The 16,081-nt window shown below is 38.7% G+C and overlaps 1 protein-coding gene across 2 annotated transcripts; it reads right to left on the bottom strand.

Annotated features, from left to right (window-relative positions):
- Positions 1 to 515: 515 nt before the first annotated feature.
- Positions 516 to 11,090, bottom strand: LOC108271648 (GTPase IMAP family member 8). Of its 2 annotated transcripts, XM_017479352.3 has the most exons (5): positions 11,030 to 11,090; positions 10,177 to 10,224; positions 6,999 to 7,046; positions 2,081 to 2,701; positions 516 to 1,974 (listed from the first exon to the last, which is right to left on the bottom strand). In XM_017479352.3, the coding sequence occupies exons 1-5, from the start codon at positions 11,043 to 11,045 to the stop codon at positions 836 to 838; spliced, it is 1,872 nt and encodes a 623-aa protein (XP_017334841.2). In that variant the 5' UTR covers positions 11,046 to 11,090; the 3' UTR covers positions 516 to 835. The 2 variants fall into 2 exon arrangements, with proteins under 2 accessions (XP_017334841.2, XP_047014344.1); XM_047158388.2 differs by lacking the exon at positions 10,177 to 10,224 and having other exon boundaries at positions 11,030 to 11,060.
- Positions 11,091 to 16,081: the final 4,991 nt, after the last annotated feature.

Here is a 16,081-nt window from a genome sequence, read left to right on the forward strand (position 1 = left end):
GAAATCCCAGATTATGTTGAATCAACAAAATAAATGTATTTTATTTGTTTTATGTTGTTGTTTTTTTTTTAATCCGTTTTATAATGTGCTTTCTGTGCATCCACCAGGTTATGTTGACCTTTCTTGGCCAAAATCCACAGCAGTTCCTATGTGTACAAGGCAAGAAGAAGAAAAGGGCATGATATGATGTTCATATATACAGTAATTATAAATTCCGAAAAAGTTGGGACAGTTTGGAAAAACCGTCAGCTGAAGAAATGCATAATGGATGAATGGGGGAAAATTCCACTCTTAACCAACTGGTGTCTTCACTCAGCAGCCACATGCTTAATAAGTGTTATTAAAAGAAAAGGTTTTGTTAACAGCGGTAAACAGTCAACTGTCCCAACTTTTTTGGAGTGTGTTGCAGTCATCCGATTTGAAATGAGTGTATATTTTAAAAAATAAATTAAATTCACAAAGTAGAAGATCAAATAATGTGTTAATAATGTGTTATCAATATAGTACCGCGTGAATTGAATTTACAAATGATTCTTTTTGTTTGTTTTTTATTGCATTTTAAATACTGTCCCAACTTTTTTGGAATTGGGGTTATACTTAGGAAAGACACTGTGACCTCTCCCATGAACATACAGTACAATCAGTTCTAATTAGCTTTAAATGTAGACAGTATAATCAGACAGTAGTTCAATAATCAGAAGTTCTTCGTTAAATGTGATAAAGGAAAACTGAATGAAAACTGAAAGTAATCAATGTAGTTTTGAAAATGAAGATTAAAAAAAATCTTTTTATCCTGTATTGTGTAAATGTAAACATAAAAAAAATCATCAAGCTTTTAGAGGATAATGCATATTTTTTGTGTATCATTTTGGTGCTTGTCAACCAATTCTTTTATCTCTTTTTTATGCTGAGCTTCCACTTCATCAATTTCCTCAGCTTTTCTTCTAGCCTCATCATCATTTTTGGTCTCTGTTTCTTTCTTTTTCTTCTCACAATCATTTCTCATTTCCACATGATCTCTGTCTTCTTTTTCTTTTCTTTCTTTGTCTTCTTTCTCTCCCTTTTGGATTGCCTCTGGTCTTTTTAATTTCATCTTCCATTTTAGCCTCATTAGAGTCAAAGTGTCTTTTCTTTTTAGATTTTTCATTTCATACAGTATGCGTTTATGCCCTGCAGGTTGTAGTTTTGCCTCTTTTTCTCTACTTTGATTCTCTTTCAATTGTTTCTCTTCTTCTTCTTGTTTTTCTTCTCTGTTCTCATGTCCCTGCTTCAGTGCTTCTTCATTGTCCATAGTCTTCATCTGTTCATGTTCTCCTACATATTTTGCCCCCAGGGCCTCTTTTTCAGTTTGCTTCTCTTTTAGCATCTCCTTTTTCTTCTGCTGTATTTCAAACATCTCATTAGTAAAATAATTGTCCCTGTTGGACTTTATCATTTCTTCAATCATTTGGAGAAGCTCACTGACTTGGGTGGTATCTTCCGTATTGTTATCAAACAAGTGAACTCTTCCACCACAGTCCCTGATTAGCCTGCTCACATGTTTATTATTATTGGTTTTGATATGATCTTCGAGTGTTTTATCTTTCAAGTGATCCCCTCCAGTAAACAGCACTATGCTGTACTTTGCAGCTTCAGCACCAAACATCATCCTAATCAGATTTACAGTTTGCTTCTCTTCCTCACTAAACCTTTGCAGACTCAGCACAATGATGAAGGCATGGGGTCCTGGTGCCGCCATTGAGATGCATTTCTTAATTTCTTCTACAACCTCTTCATTTGATAATGTTGAGTCAAAGAGTCCTGGAGTGTCCACAACAGCTACTGATTTGCCCTGCACTTCTCCAATTCCCTTCTTGCAGATTCTTGTCACAGAATTCAAGCTCAGCTCACTCTCAAATTCTTTTCTTCCTAGAATGGTGTTTCCTGTTGCACTCTTCCCATGTCCTGTTTTCCCAACCAGCAATATTCTCAAAGCTGAAAATGACACAGTAGCTTATTAATTCAGTGTCAGACTGAATATTTAATTCTGATGAAAAATCTAGATGTAAAAATATAAGTAATCTACCAATGTACAACTCACATGTTTTCCATTGTTTTGCTTCAAGTTCATTGACTCTCTTTTTCATTTCAGCCAGTTCTTCATCTAGTGGCTGTTTAACTCCATCATTCTGTGCCTTAATAAACATTGGGAGAGAATAAATCTTGTTCATATTTGTCACTCGGTCTAACAGTTCTGACACCTGCTTACATCTCCTTTTTTCTTCTTTCTCCAAGATCATATATCTGTCCCCAAACAATCTAAGATGTTCTTCCATCTCTGAACTTTGCTTTACAATGTTAACTGCAGCATCTTCATTTAAGTTCTTGTTGGTAAAAAGAACTATACTATGATCACAGACCCTTGAACTAAAGGTCCTTTGAATCTTCTCTATTTCTCTTTTGTTATCATCAGTGAGAGGACCAACAGGAATGATGAACAGAAAAGCATGGACAGGATTATCAACAGAAATACAGTGAAGAATCTCATTCATCACTTCCTCGTCTGAGAGATAAATGTTGTGTAGAGCTGGCATCACCGCCAGCCTGAGAACGCGTCCACAGACTAATCCAGTCTCCACATTTCTCTGGTCCAATATGAGATCTGATATGGAGGCCTTTAGTTCTTCATTGCTTCCACACAGCACCAAGTTCAACACTGGCACTGAAATGGAAAGGAGATAATAAAAAAATGAATATACTGTATTTAGAAATCTCTTTCCATTCAACAGTTAGCATTTATGACTAATGTGCTGTAGAACTTCAGGTTGAATAGTTTTGTCTGCACTGATGTGATACTGCCACTATTATGATTTAAATCCATAATCAGCAATGTCAATTATTTTTAAATAATAATAATAATAATAATAATAATAATAATAATAATAATAATAATACAAGCATGGAAATATCACAGGACTGTACTTTTCTCCTCAAATTCACTGACAGTGAAACATATTGAAAAAGGTAGGTGGTTCTTTTCATCAAATTCAATGAAATCATTGAATCAATGAATTGCAAATAGAATTTAGGCAAAAACCCAAATACTGAAATACATCAAGTACATCAGTAGAAATCTATGGCTATAGGTTGTTAGTGATTAGAGTTGTTAGTTGTTAGAGATTAGTGGACATGATAGTAAAGAAACCAGTCCAAAAACCATGGAGATCAGGGCAAAAGAAAAACATATGGCCAAGATGACAGGGAGAGCCATGGCATTTATCACACTTGTCCTCTACTTCTGGATATATTACAGAAAGTCTTGACTTAGACAAATGGACTCTATGTAAAACTTTGAACTGGATGAGTCCAAGATGAGCAGAAGAAGTGGTAGACTGTATCCTACCTAAAGCACGTTCCCAACACTCTTCACTTATCTGTACTCCTAACTCCATTTCCCACGCATTCTTAATTTTGGTGCTCGCCTCGCTACCTAATGCCAGAATAAAATCATAAATTCTAGAAATCATTCCTCTCTGATGTGAATTGTTTGAAAACAAGCTTTCCCAAGCCTTCAGGAGGCGCAGAGGGGAAATCAGGAAAACATCTAGAAACAAAATTTCGAATTTGAAAATAACGAAACAGATGGATCACAGGGAAGTGACATGTAGATGACAGATTGGCAAAGCTATCAAAGACACCATCGGCATACAGATTTTTTTAATTGTTTAAAACCCTTGTCATACCACACTGAAAATGTAGAGTCCAAACACGATGGAGGAAATAAGTGGTTGTTGCTTAAAGGACCCAAAGAGGATGCACCTACAAACTTAAAGTGCCGTCTAAATTGATACCAAAATATTAAGTGTGTTAAGGATAACTTGATTATCAGTATATAGAGAGAGTTTTGTAGGTAGAGAGGAATAAAGTAAAGTAGGTATAGAGGATTCCCTACAAGATGATCGTTCCAATTTACACCAAGAAGATCCAGGAGATTTAACACAGTAGCAGAGTTTATGGATGTGCATAGCCCAGTAATAGAATTGAAATTTGGGTAATACAAGTCCTCCAATAAGTCTACATTTCTGCAGTAAAGATTTACGAACCTTTGGTGGCTTCCCACCCCAAATAGAAGAACTAATTATTTTTATCCAGTGAATCGAAGAATTGTTTTGGGCAGAAAAAGAAGAACTTGCTGAAATAAGAAAAGAAACTTCAGTAATATATTTATTTTGATGACATTGATCCTGCCAATTGGAGAAAGGGGGAGGTTACCCAAACTTTAAATGTTGGATTTAATCTTTGAAATAACGGGAGTGAAATTAGCTGATACAAGATTAGATAAAGAACATGTCACGTTGATACCTAGGTATTTAAACCCTGACTGACTAAATCGAAAAGGTCGATCTGACTGTTGGAGAGAAAATGCTGCAGGAAACAGGAAAACAGTCGCTTTTCTCCAAATTTAACTTATAACCCGTTTCTCCAAATTTAACTTATAACCCAAGACAAAACTGAAGGTTTCCAGAGCACCTAAGACAGCAGGCATAGAGGCAATAGGGTCAGTTACATACAATAACAAATCAGCATATAGCGACAATTTGTATTCGACACCGTATCGGACTATTCCTTTAAACAAGTGGGAAGATCTTAATACGATAGACAGAGGCTCGATAGCGACAGCAAAAAGCAGAGGGGATAAAGGACAGCCTCGGCAACACCCTCGTCCAAGAGCAAAATTATGATGAGATGCCATCATAAATGAGATGCCATTACTTTCCCAACACCTTTACATCTGCATTAAGCAGAGACAGCGGTCTACAAGAACCACAGGAGATTGGATCCTTACCCTCCTTAAGAAGGAGAGCTGTAGTGGCTTGTGACAGAGTCAGAAGCAAGGATTCGTTGAACACAGATAAAAGCACTGGTGCTAATTTTCCAATAAACGTTTAAAAAAAATTCAATTGGAAACCCATCCGGGCCAGGAGCTTTGTTAGATTGCATAGTTTTAACTGAATTTAAAATTTCTTCAAGAGAGAGTGGGGAATCCAGTTGCTTGGCAATATTCGAATCAATAACAGGGTTACAAAGGTTTTGAAGAAATGCCTTCACTTTAGTATTGTCTGCAGGAAATTCGGATTTTTAATGTGAAAAGTAAAATCATTTAAAGTTAGCATTAATTTCCATGGGATCTGTAATGACAATATTATAAGTGTTTTTAATACTAGGTATGAGACGGGAAGCGGCCTTTTCGACGTAGCTGATGTGCCAGTAAACGACTCGGCTTGTCGCCATGTTCATAGTATGAACCACAAGTACGTAACAACAAGCGTTCCGCCTCTTTAGTCGAAATAAGATAAAATTCTGCCTGGAAGTCGAGACTGTTTTCTAACAATGTCTTTGCAGAGTATTAGTGTTATCACTGTACCAAGCGATTATACCCGGTTCCTCGTTTTGTTTCATGGTTCTTGATCTCGATTCTAGCCTTCCCCTGTTTATGCCTGTTTGCCAATCACCTGACCCTTTGCCTGTTTCTTGACCTCGCTATTGTCTCATGTTTTGGATTTGTCTGCCTGTCTCTCTCTAATAAGTCTTTAACTGCACTCGCATCCGTCGTAACCTCCATTACGTCAATTGCGTGACACACAGGTGGGAAAATAACAGAGAAGTACGGCCATTTTTTCGCCAGATGAGAAATCGCCTCTGTCTCTCTAATCTACACGCTGTAATATTTTTTGTATCAATGTGTTAAGTGTAAGTTTAATAAATATTCTTCATGTGTTTATTTTGCAGCTGTATCTGTGTGATGTTCCCTTATTATCCCAGGTATGCTATAGTGTTATTTTCTGTTGTGTGAGTGTGTAATATATTTTGTTAATTTACTGTTTATTTATTAAAATGCAAAATTGCTGGCAAAGCGTATACTGTAGCAGAGAGTTTTAAAGAGTTTTATCTGTTTGATGTTCCCTTATTTTCCCAGTAAAATCGCCGCATGATTGAATTCACCCGGTCGTTCCGTGTGTTCCTTCCCGAATAAACACCATGAAAGAACAGAGAGTAGTTACGTCACCACCCATCACTACACACATTTCAGTAGTGTCATATTGTTGGAAGGGTTCTTTTAATTTAATAAATACCTCAGTGTGCTCTGAACCCATGTTTGATGTATAATAATAAATACAAAAGTAGAGTATATTCTTTAACTTCTACATGGACAATTAAAACCTCTTCTCTTCTCAACCTCTTTTACTGCCAAAGTGTTTACGTCTGTTGTTTTTGAACACAAAATAGTGACCCCTGACCTACTATTAGAGCCATGGTTAAACACATCTTGTCCCCACTCTGCTTCACTATCACTGTCTGTGTTTGTCTCCTAAAAAGGTTAAACCGATTTCCTTTACTATCTCTCTTTTATTCCTAATCCTGCCCTCATTCATATTTAAGGAGCTCACTCTAAGATTCTCCATGAGAAGATAGGAAATAAGGAAGAACAGGCCCAAGAGAGAAACCCAAGATGCAGAAGACACCCGAAGTGACATGTTTAGTGATATTATCCGTATTTTAGTCAGCATTTTTCTCAGATGAAACTTTTTTCTCTCATGCATGATCATCAGATCATCATTATGCTCTAAGCTCATCACTGAAGCTTCAAATGTTTTGACATCGGGGGGAACAAATCTCTTATAACACAACACACAATACACAAGACATAAACTGTAGGCCAGAAGTTTGGAAGCAGATTTTTGAGACTCCATTCATAAGGACTGTTGCTCAACTTAAATTTCCAATCTGGAGTTTTGGTGGGACGTGCTTTTCTCACTCGCATATTGGCTTTATTGGTGAGAGATCCAGTGATTTAGTGAGTTCGGACCCTTCCTCCTTGAGCGAATGGGAATAAAGTATAGCATTTTTTTTTCTTCAGTGTTGGTTTTTCTTCAGATTGGTTTAATTGTGAAATTTGCAAACACTGCTTGCTTCCATACTTTTGGTCTGTATTTTAAAATTGATGTAACCACACTTACAGTTGAGAGGTTGACCCATACTATTACTCCTCCTGTGCTCTGGTGGATCTGTACAAAAATCAAACAGGCACAGCTTGCTCAAAATATAAGCTGTCTAACTCTCTGTATAACCAGAGTCAGAATTACAGTGAGGGAAAGAAGTATTTGATCCCCTGCTGATTTTGTACGTTTGCCCACTGACAAAGAAATGATCATTCTATAATTTTAATGGTAGATTTATTTGAACAGTGAGAGACAGAATAACAACAAGAAAATCCAGAAAAACGCATGTCAAAAATTTTATAAATTAATTTGCATTTTAATGAGGGAAATAAGTATTTGACCCCCTCTCAATCAGAAAGATTTCTGGCTCCCAGGTGTCTTTTATACAGGTAAAGAGCTGAGATTAGGAGCACACTCTTAAAGGGAGTGCTCCTAATCTCAGTTTGTTACCTGTATAAAAGACACCTGTCCACAGAAGCAATCAATCAATCAGATTCCAAACTGGCCAAGACCAAAGAGCTCTCCAAGGATGTCAGGGACAAGATTGTAGACCTACACAAGTCTGGAATGGGCTACAAGACCATTGCCAAGCAGCTTGGTGAGAAGGTGACAACAGTTGGTGCGATTATTCGCAAATGGAAGAAACACAAAAGAACTCAATCTCCCTCGGCCTGGGGTACCATGCAAGATCTCACCTCGTGGAGTTGCAACGATCATGAGAACAGTGAGAAATCAGCCCAGAACTACACGGGAGGTTCTTGTCAATGATCTCAAGGCAGCTGGGACCATAATCACCAAGAAAACAACTGGTAACACACTACGCCATGAAGGACTGAAATCCTGCAGCGCGCGCAAGGTCCGCTGCTCAAGAAAGCACATATACATGCCCGTCTGAAGTTTGCCAATGAATATCTGAATGATTCAGAGGACAACTGGGTGAAAGTGTTGTGGTCAGATGAGACCAAAATGGAGCTCTTTGGCATCAACTCAACTCGCCGTGTTTGGAGGAGGAGGAATGCTGCCTGTGACCCCTGGAACACCATCCCCACCATCAAACATGGAGGTGGAAACATTATGCTTTGGGGGTGTTTTTCTGCTAAGGGGACAGGACAACTTCACCGCATCAAAGGGACGATGGACGGGGCCATGTACCGTCAAATCTTGGGTGAGAACCTCCTTCCCTCAGCCAGGGCATTGAAAATGGGTCGTGGATGGATATTCCAGCATGACAATGACCCAAAACACACGGCCAAGGCAACTAAGGAGTGGCTCAAGAAGAAGCACATTAAGGTCCTGGAGTGGCCTAGCCCGTCTCCAGACCTTAATCCCATGGAAAATCTGTGGAGGGAGCTGAAGGTTCGAGTTGCCAAACGTCAGCCTCAAAACCTTAATGACTTGGAGAAGATCTGCAAAGAGGAGTGGGACAAAATCCCTCCTGAGATGTGTGCAAACCTGGTGGCCAACTACAAGAAACGTCTGACCTCTGTGATTGCCAACAAGGGTTTTGCCACCAAGTACGAAGTCATGTTTTGCAGAGGGGTCAAATACATATTTCTCTCATTAAAATGCAAATCAATTTATAACATTTTTGACATGCATTTTTCTGGATTTTCTTGTTGTTATTCTGTCTCTCACTGTTCAAATAAATCCACCATTAAAATTATAGACTGATCATTTCTTTGTCAGTGGGCAAACGTACAAAATCAGCAGGGGATCAAATACTTTTTTCCCTCACTGTATATAGCTTTGGGGGAGGGGGGGGGTGTTTCAGTGGACTTTTTGTTTATATAACATAATGTTTAAGCTAAACCAGCTGATTAGCTACATATTACTTAAAAATGGCATTAAGTCATGCCTATACCAGAAAACCTAACTTTGCCCATTTTTTAGCTCTTGATACCTATTTTGTTACATAAACTATATAGTCAATTATTTTATAAAAGAATTAACTAAGCAACATAAAAGGCAAAAAATTTGTCTGTTTTATGAAGATTCTCCCTCTGCCCTTGGACACTTTACAGTTGGTCATGTTACACAATTAGCATTTCAGTGCAATTATTTCCGTGCCACATATATAGCTTTCCTCTATTCTCACTATGTTGTAGCATATAGTGTACTTTGTTATTGTACTTACTTTATGCTCTTGCCTGTGTGTGTGTGTGTGTGTGTGTGTGTGTGTGTGTGTGTGTGTGTGTGTGTGTGTGTGTGTTCTGCTCTGTACTCTACCCTCACCTCAAGCATTTCAATGCATACTCTGCAAATGATAAATAAACTTGCCTTGACTTGGCTGTAGTGTAAGAGTTTTATTGGTTTAAAACACGACACATTAATACAGAATTCAATTATTGTGATATCAAGGATTTACAAAGAAAGCTGTGTTGCACTGTGTTTGGATTTTTTTACTGTGCTGTGCTCTTGGAGACACGCACTGTGTTGTGATTGGCTGTTGGAATTGTAATTTACCTGGGGCAGATTACATAAGTACAGAGACTGCCCAAACACTGTGTACTATACTGAATGATGGCAAAACCATATAATACAAGTTCAATATAGTGCACAAAGTGCATCTGATGCTGTGGTGAAACCAGTGTCTTAAAAATGTAAATGTTCATATGACAGTAAGAGTAATGTACTTTCGTTATTAATCCCCATGTAGTGAATCACCCCACAACTTTGAAATGAAACCTGCACCATAACTCTCGTTAAACCAGTTGCTCTTCATTAAATCATACTTGGTGTTAGCAAATATGATGCTAGCAAGGGGGTTGTTTTTGTTTGTTTGTTCTGAAATATTGATGTAATGCTGAGCTAACTCTAACCCTATAATAAAGCCTACTATTAAATTAAAGCACCACATTTCATGAGAAGATAATCAATAAAATAACACAACACACAACACACAACACACAAGACATAAACGATAGGCCAGAAGTTTGGAAGCAGATTTTTGAGACTCCATTCATAAGGACTGTTGCTCAACTTAACATTCCAATCATTCCACAGAGTTTTGGTGGAACATGTTTTTTTCACTCGCATAGTCCATCCAGTGATTTAGTGAGTTCTGACCCTTCCTCCTTGAGCGAATGGGAAGTATAGCATTTTTTTTTCTTCAAATTGGTTTAATTGTGAAATTTGCAAACACTGCTTGCTTCCATATTTTTGGTCTGTATTTTAAAATTGATGCAACCACACTTACAGTTGAGAGGTAGGGTCATACTATTATTCCTCCTGTGCAATGGTGGATCTGTACAAAAATCAAACAGGCACAGTTTGCTCAGTATATTAACTGTCTAACTCTCTGTCTAACCAGAGTCTGAATTATATAGTTTTGGGGGGAGGGGTGTCCATCCAACCATCCATCCATCCATCCATCCATCTTCTTTACCGCTTATCCTTTTCAGGGTCACGGGGAACCTGGAGCCTATCCCAGGGAGCATCGGGGTACACCCTGGACAGGGTGCCAATGGGGAGGGGGGTGTTTCAGTGAACTTCTTATTTATATGACATAATGTTTAAGCTAGCCCAGCTGATTAGCTACATATTACTTAAAAATGGTCTTAAGTCATTCCTATACCAGAAAAGTTCATTTTGCCCATTTTTAGCTCTTGGGACCTATTTTGTTACATAAACTATACAGACAATTATTTTATAAAAGAATGAACTAAGCAACATAAAAGGCAAAAAATTAGTCTGTTTTATGAAGATTCTCCCTCTGCCCTTGGACACTTTACAGTTGATCATATAGAGATATTGATGTAATGCTGAGCTAGAAGAGTGTTGGTGTTTTGTTTTTTTTAAGACAAAAAAAGAGGATGGGGACAATAGTTGTCAACATTTGCCATCAATAAATAGTCTAAATCTCATCCACCTAAGACTCTTTCCTTTTTACTTAGCACAAAATTACTCTGAAAATCTGTGACAAGTCTCTAAGAAGACTCCTCCCGACACATCACTCAGTTACAGGAGACTTCCGTTGTATCTAGCAACCAAATGCAGATTTATACTGTGTCAAATTACTTAGTTTCATTAAATACAACTTTGATCCTTACCTTTGTTCGATGCCATTTCCTCTCAATCACACAATCTCAAAAATGAAAACAGAAAGTTACCCTTAATAACATGCCTACCTCAACCACAAGACACACCTTACATGCTCAGTGTGTAATTATGCCAGGAATTTACTGTAACAAGTTTATAGTTTGTAAATGTTCATTTCTCTAAGGTTTCTAAAGCAAACTCTCCAACACATGATATATTTCAGAAATCCTCAATGTGCTGACTATTATACACTGCATTAACATTAAAACCACCTGCTTAATATTGTGTAGGTCCCTCTCGTACCACCAAAACAGCTCTGACCCATTGAGGCATGGACTCCACAAGACCTCTGAAGGTGTGCTGTGGTATCTGGCACTGAGACGTTAGAGCAGAACCTTTAAGTCCTGTAAGTTGTGAGGTGGGGCCTCTATGGATCGGACTTGTTTGTCCGGCACATCCAACACATGCTCGATCGGATTGAGATCTGGGGAATTTGGAGGTCGAGTCAACACCTTGAACTCTTTGTCATGTTCCTCAAACCGTTCCTGAACCATTTTTGCAGTGTGTCAGGGCGCATTATCCTGCTGGAAGAGGCCACTGCCGTTAGGGAATACCATTGCCATGAAGGGGTGTACTTGGTCTGCAAAAATGTTTAGGTAGGTGATGTCAAAGTAACATCCACATGAATGCCCGGACCCAGTAGAACATTGCACAGAGCCTCACACTGCCTCCTCTGCCTTGCCTTCTTCCCATAGTGCATCCTTTTGCACCATCTCTTCCCCAAGTAAGCAACACACATGCACCTGACCATCCACATGATGTAAAAGAAAACAATGGCCAAGTGATGCTGACGTAATTATAGCTCAGATTCTGTGTAAAGAACTATTCTTTGTGACTGTATATAGTTCCCAAGTTGGAAAAGACGTTCAGTTCCCACTTTAAATGAACTTGGATGAAAATGCTGACGCTGTAAAACGAGGCCAGACGTACACACATGACAGGATGACTGAAAGTAAGCGTTTTAAAATTTTTACTGTAAGTTCATTCTTATGTGGCACTTTAAAAAATCATTTGGCGCCTGTTTATTTTTTTTTCTTATAGGAGCCAATGTCTCCTTAATAGATTTTTTTTTTTTTTTTTTTATCTGGAGCTCTGCTTTTGACATAACACAATATAGACAGCTGCATTATTATAGTTCTGGTTCTCTCTTGCCAGTTGTGACTCAAATGAGCAACAAATAAATTTATTTTATTAAAACAATTCCGAACATTGAACATGTGTTTAAGCTCTAAAATCAGCTCTAAATAAAAGTATTTTAGATCATACTGCTTTTCTCTTGACTTTATTTACATATGTGACCTTGAAATCATCCAAAAATACTTTGGAATTGTAATACTTTATTATTTTACTTTATTACTTTATCTATATTATTTAAGATTATGTTACTAATAAAAAATTTTTTTTTAAAAATATGAAGTAATTTGCAACTGTAACAGAATACATTTTTAAAGTAACAATCCCGACCCTGGTGATAAATCTATTAGGCCAGGGGTACCCAAACTTTTCCAGGGCAAGGCCCCCCAAATAGCATTAACATTTGGCCGAGGCCCCCCTTTTGCAAGATGTCTTTAAAAACACATTAAAAATACAGACTTCTGAATATATCCCCCTTTTTTTTTTATTAATAATTACATGTTACATCTTTACATTATATTACATTAGGAACTGATTATTTTTTTTTGTGTGTGTGTGTGTGTGTGTGTGTGTGTGTGTGTGTGTGTGTGTGTGTGAGTGTGTGGTTGTCTGAGAGTGAGAAAGAGAAAACATACATTTATTTATTTTTCACACCAAATTGTTGAGGCCCCCCGGGCGCCCCCTGGCGGCCCCCACTTTGAAAACCACTGTATTAGACAATCTATTATTACTGTAGGCATGTGAGAGGGCTGTGTGTCACTGCGCCCCAAACGACTCCAAATAAGCTATAATAATAATAAACTTTATTTAATGGGGTGTATCCTATGCAGAAGTGTTTCTTGTATTAAAAAAATAAATAAAACCTAATGCACATGTAAATTCCCCTCCTTCTTTACATCTGCCACGATTTCAAACAAAAAGTCCTTTGATGATGTGATGGAATTTTGTGTGAAATATAATTAAATAATAATATGCTTACAATGAGTATTGTAATTAATTGTTTGGATATGCAAAGCTGCAATAATTTATATATTGTTCATTAATTCATTGTTGAATAACCCAGACATTTCACATACTATTAGTGCATTTTGCTTTATTAAGAATGTTGATATTAACCAAACTCCAACAACATAATGGTCCCTGAAGCGCAGTGAGATCATCCAGCTGAGCACAGCCATCACTGAGAGAGCGAGGATATTCCATTTGACTTGCTTCGGTTCCTCTCTCCTCGCATCTCATCCTTCTCTTACATCCTGAGGGGGTGGAGCTAAAATGCAAGGAAAGGAAGCGAGGAAAGGAAATGAGGATGCACAAATAAGAAATGAGAAGCACCCAGCCTCTGCATTGCCACACTTTTCTCTTCACTGTCTCTTAACTACAATCAGGGAATTTGACTGCCATCTAGTGGTGCATTAATGTAAAGACATCACATTGTGTATTCTCAGATGTTGTTCTGCTCACCACGTTTGAGGTATCACATCTTTCATGTCAGGTGGTTCTCCTCTGACCTCTCTCTTCAACACTGTGTTTCTACTTACTGAACTAGTGCTCAACTTTTTTTTTTTTTTCTCACCATTCTGTGGAAACTGTAGAACCTGTTGTGCATGAATTTGCAGGTGTAAAGGTCTTCCTAATAAAGACTAATATTAGTGTACTGTTTTTTAACTGCTGCAGGCAGTGTGCAGGCACACACAGTAAGGGCGCACGGTGGTTAGCACGTTCGCCTCACACCTCCATGGTCGGGGGCTCGATTCCCACTGTGGCCCTGTGTGTGCGGAGTTTGCATGTTCTCCCCGTGCTGCGGGGGTTTCCTCCGGGTACTCCAGTTTCCTCCCCCAGTCCAAAGACATGCATGGTAGGCTGATTGGCATGTCCAAAGTGTGTGAATGTGTATGTGATTGTGCCCTGCGATGGATTGGCACCCTTGTGCCCCGCCTTGTGCCCGATGCTCCCTGGGATAGGCTCCAGGTTTCCCCCTGACCCTGAAAAATATTAAGCGGTATAGAAGGTGGATGGATGGATGTTCTCAAGTACAATATTCTTGTTGTCTGTAATTGAATTGAAAGATTTGAAAAAGATCTAGTCTCTGTTATTCTACTAGGGGAGCAAAATGAGGGCATAAACTTCAAGAGCAGCTACAAGATACTCTGAAAGAAACCCAAAAGCTTTCGCCGCTGATCGCACTCGTGTTCCGACTGAGAAAACGCTCGAATATCAGCAAGGGAACAAAAGCTCATGGCTGCATCCAACAATTGGAAAATGGAGGTCCGTAATGCCCGTGAACAACTCGTCAAATTTAGCTGAAACTCAACTAGTCGTTCTTGTGGACACATTAGAGGACGTTATAAACGTTATAAAGATTTACGATGAAAGGAGTCTCGAGACCCTTTACACCTTCAGCTGATATAAGGTGACGGGTAGACGCGTGTCAAACCGTGACTGCAGACATCATCAAGATTGTCCGTGAGAGGATTGCTGCCATTGACGAGTTTGACACTGAGAGAGAGAGAAACCGCCTGCGTGCGCTGCTTGAGTGTAGCTACGCACATTGCATCTATGGGTCTCTCAAATGAGTCGTGAACCTAACAAACACTCCTCCGCGTCTTCTCGCTTAGCAACAAAACGTGCAGACGCAGGGTTTGTCAGAGGTCATGGCAAGGGAAGCTGCCAATGAAGTTCTGCTGGAAGAAAGGAAACAAAGGGATATGGCAGTTAGAATAACAACACAAAAGAGCTCTTGAAACACAAATATCGGAACTAGGAAGGTTACAGACTGAAAGGGACATTAAAGCAGCTCGAGCCAGACTACATGTTTATACACAAGAGTCAGAAAGAGAAAATAATGCCTCACCCTTTGTTAATCCACCACTCTACAATGTTAAAATGGAACCAAAGGTAGAATCAATTACAGCTGAACAAAACCCTTACACTGCAAACACATCAACAGCCGTGGGTGTGTCCTCTCTGACACAAGCCTTTCAAGAGAGCATAGCCCTAAGTAGACTCTCAGCGCCAGAGCCGTCCGTGTTCACTGGTGACTCAATGCAGTTTATAGAGTGGAGATCCTCCTTCATGACATTTATTGATAAAGAGGAGTGTCTCTGCAGCTGACAAACTCTTCTATCTGAACAAATACAGTTGTGCCCAAAAGTTTGCATACCCCTTGCAGAATCTGCTAAATATTAATATTGATAACAAAATAAGAGGAAAAATCCTCCAGAATGGGCAGGACCTGGAGGATTTTTTTTTTCTTCTGAAGAACAGTGGGCATTTTAACTGCTCAGGACAAACAAGGGACTCGTGAACAACTCTCACAACACATAAAAATAGTTGTAGATCATCCAGGTAAAAACACACAGTATTAAGAATCAAGCGTGTGTAAACTTTTGAACGGGGTCATTTTTACAGATTCAGCTATTATCTTGTCTTGTGGACTATATGTAAACATCTGTTATGTGAAATAGCTTATTCAGGACAAAACTAAATATAAAACAGCATGGGATTTTTATGATCCCTCTTATTTTGTTAAGAGTGTTCATATTTAGCAGATTCTGCAAGGGGTATGCAAACTTTTGGGCACAACTATATGTTGATGGTGCAGCATGTAAAGCTCTAGAGGGCGCCTTCTATGGAAAGGATGAAGCGACTTATCAAAGTGTTTGAAGTAGGCTAGGGGTGCAAAACCTGCCCGCCTGGTGATTCCATTTTCTTCTCCAAACATGGTGTGTAGTATGACAGACAAAAAACCAGACTACACTCTCCCAGCATTTCACAGGCATGTCCAAAAGAGTTGTAGCAAACTTTAAACAAGCTTTGACATGCCTTTTCTTTAGTAATGGAGTCTTGTGGGTGAGCGTGAGCAGTGGAGT

Source organism: Ictalurus punctatus, chromosome 11, assembly GCF_001660625.3.
Source record: "Ictalurus punctatus breed USDA103 chromosome 11, Coco_2.0, whole genome shotgun sequence".
Taxonomy (NCBI): domain Eukaryota; kingdom Metazoa; phylum Chordata; class Actinopteri; order Siluriformes; family Ictaluridae; genus Ictalurus; species Ictalurus punctatus.

Coding starts and splice junctions, on each gene's coding strand:
- LOC108271648 (XM_017479352.3), bottom strand. Junction 7,047..10,176: donor TATGACCCTACCTCTCAACT/GTAAGTGTGGTT, acceptor ATTTTTGTACAG/ATCCACCAGAGCACAGGAGG. Junction 1,975..2,080: donor AGCAAAACAATGGAAAACAT/GTGAGTTGTACA, acceptor TGTCATTTTCAG/CTTTGAGAATATTGCTGGTT.